Here is a 6000-nt window from a genome sequence, read left to right as displayed (position 1 = left end):
AATGAAATGTCATCTTGGTTGTTTACAACGCTCGTCTGTTTCGTCCCCTCATTATATGAGTGCCGATCTCAGATAAACAGAAGTCATTAGCCAAGCACTTTCTGTACCGGATGGAACATGTGAATGAAGTTCCAAATGAAGCTTGCGCAAGTTCAGTCAGGCAAGACCGATCCCTGCACTCGGGCTTAATCGTAGTGTACACTTCTCACTCCCCCCGCTAAGAATGCCCTACCTTCCCCCGTTCCCTGGTCGGGCGGTCACTGAGGTTCAGGTCGATTAGCGCTCCCGCTATCAATTAATGGTGTCACATGATCCGTGCCTTTAAATATGATTCTCTCCCTGTGTAGTTTGTCCATGCTATCAAGTGTGCGACCCTCCGCCACCCCGTCGCCACCCGGTTTCTTTCTCAGTCGTCGGCTGCCGCCACCGCCACCAGTGTCTGGACTCCGTGGGGGATTCTTCTTCGGGCGTTGGGCAGGCGCCCGTTGATCTATATAATTCCCCGTGGGGTTCAAGCTCCAAACACCATAGTACATTTATTATTCTGCAATAAACATCTTTCACTCATCCCAGGTCTCTCCTGATTGAAATGTGTTCACAAGTTGCAAGAACAAGAAAGTCACTTGTTCCTCGTGGGGGTTGGCAAAATAGTACCTGCCACTGTTACTCTTGTTGTCGCGAATGCCACGGTGGCGGTGGGTTTCCAATGCTAGTTTGATACGGCAGTGTTCTGATGTGAGCTTCTCCTGGGAAGGAAGCCAGGTTTGCAGACTAGCGCTCAAGAGTGAACTAGCTGCCTTGAGGGATCATCACCAGAGGGGTTAGCACCAACGCAACAAGTCTCACTCATCCCCCATGCCTGGAGATCTTGTCTCTTCCCTCTCTCTCGCTTCTCTCTCTTTCCTCAATTTATCTTGCACTCACTCTCTCTCTTTCTCTCACACTCTCTGTCTCTCTCTATCCTTTCTCGCCAGCTCTCTCACAGTCTCTCTCTCTCGCACTCTCTCTCCCTCCCACGTTCCCTCTTCCATGTGTGTCCTTTCCGCTCCCTATTACCACTTGATGCATGCGGGCATGTGGGAAAGGCTCTGTGAAAGTCATTTTGTGTGTAACTCACACAATATTTTCTCCGTTTCCCCCTCCTCCTAGACTCCCTGGCTAGCTTTCTGTGACCACCTCTAGTGCAGGTCATCGGCCAGGCTCGTTGGGACCTTTAGATGTTGTTGGACCCATGAGACTGCAGGTGACTCTCATCCCTGTCACATCTCTCTCTCTGTCTCCCTCTCTTTCTTTGTCTCTCCCTCTCTCTCTCTCTGTCTCTTTACTTTTGTTTTTTCTCCCTCTGCCTTTATCTTGCTCTCTGTTTGTCTCCCTCTCTCTGTCTTTCTCTCTCTCACTCTCACTCTCTCTCTCTTTCATTTACTCTCCCTCCCTTGTTATCTAATTGCTGATTGAATGTTGCTGTTTATCTTATCCTGATGAAAAATAACCTTTAATGGTCCTCTGCACCTGTCAGTCCCTCATTAGAGAAATGTTTTGAGGTTTTAATACTTGCTGTTGATAATTTGTGCTTTTATGCCAGCCATATTTCCTGCCGGTCAGATGAATCACATTACTTTGTAGAATTGCCTATTGACGTACCATTTCCAGATAGCCGGGACTCACTTTTGCATAGCTTTGTAGGGATGCAGTTTATTGGAACTGCCAGGCAATCTGGAATTACAGATATGACATTTATCATCATGTCACATCCATCACATCATTTACGTTTTTTTCTGGAAAAACAAAATATACCTTTTGACGGAAATACCTTTTGATTCTTGAATTATCTTGAATTCCCTTACAATGTCAATTGTGTTTGATCCACAAATGTGCGTATGTTAGTTTGAGAGAACAGGAAATTAGCCAGTATGTTTTTGGTTCTTATTCATCATCCAACATAATTAGTGGTCTATTCTATTCATGTTGATTACATTTACATGATGTTCTATATCAATTAGGCTTGATGAAGGACAAAATGACAATGTTGTTCGGAAATTAAACACTCTGTAAGACTTTTGACAAATGGTGCATTTTAATTGCTAATACAAACCAGTTCAACAGCAGCAGCTGATTCATTTGCATGTGACCATTGTTCTCGAAAACTTTTTTTTAAATTGAAAATTAAATCCGGTGAAGATATGGGTTAAATACGGGGTGAGAAGGTGTTCATTTTCAAGGAAGTCCTGCCACATTACTATGGAAACCAAAGGTCCAATGACAGCTTCAGCATACAGCTGGAAAAGCAATTAAACCAATGAGAGAAGAGAATAGGTTTTGAGTAGGTCAGAATGGAAGAGCTGGCGGCATCCCAATTACTGTGAGAACATTTTCCTGGGAGGAGAAAGGGAACAGCATGCTAAAAGAGTAATAAATGATGTTGAAAAAAAAAAATGTGGTTGCATATATTCTTGATTAAGAATACATGTTGTCTACATCTGTGTATTGATACAATTTAATTAATGAATTTGCCCTTTCTTCTTTTGAAGTTGAAGAGGTCTATCTATTAGCCCTGAGGTTGTCAACAGCCAGTGATCTTCTAAGAAATGCGTGTGTACGTCAAGGAATCCACAATCCCTGTGTTCTCACCAGCAGGGTCAGGTCTAGCCTGTTATATCAGGGTGACCAGTTAGGACTTGTTTGGTGTTGACGTGCAGCAACACGGAGTATGACGTGTTTTGGGGAAGTAGGAAAACGATGACAACATGCCCCACCCTCCATGCACACACACACACACACACATACTGTACGTATACACACATATACACACCTGCATACAGTTTACACACACAAACACACATTCATACACACACACACCCTTGCAGTTTACACACACAAACACACACATATACACAGACACACACAAATACTTTGTAGCAACTTCTTTAACTGTGTGAATACACGACTACTCTAGAACTTACTATTCAACCCCGATGGTCCAAATGAATGATTCAGAGACCAGGTAGACGGTGGAACACAGAACCGACGTAGAACAATCGCTCTGTCCTCAAAGCCCTCTGCTCTTCCGAATCCTGCCACCACTCACACACTCAGAAAGAAAGAATTAATGATTTAGAGAGATGAGACAGGAGGTCGCTGGCAAGTTCAGCTTCCTGCTTAAAAACATCCACACATTGAATGACTTATTCAGAAGCTCGAGACAGACAGACACATCTAGAACTTCACTCCAAATATTCGTAGCCAAGACAAGCAAAGGAAGGTGTTTTGCTAATGAGAAAATATCTAAATATCATCAGATGGTAGTGAGACATATAGTCATCAACAATATAAACTTATAAAACATTGACAATATAAAGTACTATATTTGTTATGACTTCTGGTTTAAAAGGTTGGGCCATTCTGCTCATGAATCTGTTTTGTACAAATATCTCACCCTGATGAAGATCTTAATGTCACCTTAATCAATTTGACTGAATTACAAGGATGTTAGGAGTACAGTGATATAAGTCTGGTCAGCTGGGAAGGAGACACTTTTCATATTTGAAGAGAGTGCAAAGAAAATACTTTGCATGTGTTAAACAAAACTGGTTAGAAGAACCAGATTGAAATCCAATCAACACCTTCGTTTCAACTTTCCCTTCAGAGCAGTTGTACTAGAGGAAGCTCTCTCACCAATACTATTTTTGTAGATAGCTCTCTGATGGTGTTCACCACCTATTCATACTGTGTCAGTGATATATGTCTATATTTTATTCCTGACATTGTTGTTCTAAAGCACTATGAGTGGACCACATACCCAGACACCTTTGACAATTTGGCTTCTGATAACTGCGAATGTTATGTTCGCAGTTATGTGAAGCGTATAATTCGCTGGCTGTATATTTGGAAAGTTAGAATGCAGAAAACAAAGCACATCTCCTCACTGACCCAACATGGCTGTAAGCTAAACGGACATAACTGGAGTCAGGTGGCTGAGGGGTGAGGGAGTCGGGCTAGTAATCTGAAGGTTTCCAGTTCGATTCCCGGCCGAGTCAAATGACGTTGTGTCCTTGGGCAAGGCACTTCACCCTACTTGCCTCGGGGGGTATGTCCCTGTACTTACTGTAAGTCGCTCTGGATAAGAGCGTCTGCTAAATGACTAAATGTAATAATACATGGTATTATTATTATTATGAACTAAGAGGTAGGATTCAAATGGCCTTATTAGATTTTATGTATGGAGAGAATTTTTATTTTTCATATGTTGTCTTGCCACAGCTGTGGGGCTGTTACAACAAAGGCTCGCTCCTGCCCTCTTGTGGTTCAAATGTATTCCTACCCTGACAGTTTTCTGACGGTCCAAGTCCCTGTTTCTCTTTTATCTTCAAAAGGAACATGATGTAATTGCAATTAACATGATGCATAAATACAGAACAAAATAGGACAGAAAGAGGACCCCACTGGCTCAAACATAACATGACATCACCACCACCAGACAACAACCTGTATTGTCACATGTTCATTTAACACTAGCCCTGCTGAAACACTGCTGAGATAGTACTCATATATTAGAGTGGATAGAGATTCACTGGCATAAAAATATTTTATGGGACATCCCATTGACTTCTAGTTTGTCTTGTCAATGTATGCACAGTTGGAAAGAGGTTTTGTAAAGGTTCTGTCTTTTTATACAACAAACATAACAGACAGGCGTCCTTACCACAAGTGGTTTATTACAAAGTTCTTAACATAATTTATTGTGTGATACAAAAACCCAACAAACATTCAATCAGAAAAAGAACATACTGTTTTTACTGAAGGTTTCCTAAAAGTTATTCTCTTAACAGGTCCTACATTCTTATGATCTCATTAGTATTAATAAAGGTCAACTATTAAAATAACATGTTGTACAGTTTTTATGTTTATTTAGTAGGTAAATTTGATCAACAGACTAACCCAGATTGACATGAGCACTACACTCACTGAACCAGTAGAAGGGGTTGTGTTATTGCCCGGATGAATAGTGGTGGTTTTAGTAGTCACTGGACGAATAGTGGTGGTTTTGGTAGTCACCAAACCAGTAGTGGTGGATTTAGTAGTCAACGGACCAGTAGTGGTGGCTGTGGTGGCCCCGGGACCAATAATATGGGCTGTGGTAGTCACTGGGCCTATAATGGGGGCTGTGGTGGTGGGAAGACCTATAATGGGTGCTGTGGTAGTCATTGGACCAGTAGTGGGGACTGTGGTAGTCACTGGACCTGTAATGGGGGCTGTGGTGGCCCCAGGACCAGTAATATGGGCTGTGGTAGTCACTGGACCTGTAATGAGGGCTGTGGTGGTTACCGGACCAATAATGGGTGCTGTGGTTGTCACTGGACCTGTAATGGGGGCTGTGGTGGCCCCGGGAGCAATAATATGGGCTGTGGTAGTCACTGGACCAGCAGTGGGGGCCGTGGTGGTCACCGGACCGGCAATAGGGGCTGTGGTAGGCACCGGACCTGTAGTGGGGGCTGTGGTAGTCAATGGACCTGTAATGGGGGCTGTGGTGGCCCCGGGACCAGTAATATGGGCTGTGGTAGTCACTGGACCTGTATTGGGGGCTGTGGTAGTCACTGGACCTGTAATGAGGGCTGTGGTGGTTACCGGACCAATAATGGGTGCTGTGGTGGTCACTGGACCTGTAATGGGGGCTGTGGTGGCCCCAGGACCAGTAATAGGGGCTGTGGTGGTCACTGGACCTGTAATGGGGGCTGTGGTAGTCACCGGACCTGTAGTGGGGGCTGTGGTAGTCACTGGACCTGTAATGGGGGCTATGGTGGTTAGCAGACCAATAATGGGTGCTGTGGTAGTCATTGGACCAGTAGTGGGGGCTGTGGTAGTCACTGGACCTGTAATGGGGGCTGTGGTGGCCCCAGGACCAGTAATATGGGCTGTGGTAGTCACTGGACCTGTAATGAGGGCTGTGGTGGCCCCGGGACCAATAATATGGGCTGTGGTAGGCACTGGACCTGTAGTGGGGGC

The 6000-nt window shown here is 44.2% G+C and overlaps 1 protein-coding gene across 1 annotated transcript in view; it reads left to right on the top strand.

Moving 5' to 3' along the window:
- The first annotated feature begins 1217 nt into the window (after positions 1–1217).
- LOC136936693 (GDP-L-fucose synthase-like) overlaps positions 1218–6000 on the top strand; it is a 39690-nt gene continuing 34907 nt past the window's right edge. The window contains exon 1 of the mRNA XM_067230317.1: positions 1218–1243. Within this exon, the coding sequence (XP_067086418.1) occupies positions 1232–1243 (12 nt within the window). The 5' untranslated portion in view covers positions 1218–1231. The remainder of the gene's footprint in view (positions 1244–6000) is intronic.

This window comes from Osmerus mordax, chromosome 27 (assembly GCF_038355195.1).
Source record: "Osmerus mordax isolate fOsmMor3 chromosome 27, fOsmMor3.pri, whole genome shotgun sequence".
In the NCBI taxonomy this organism is placed as follows: Eukaryota; Metazoa; Chordata; class Actinopteri; order Osmeriformes; family Osmeridae; genus Osmerus; species Osmerus mordax.
This window is presented reverse-complemented; position numbering and strand designations above follow the sequence as displayed.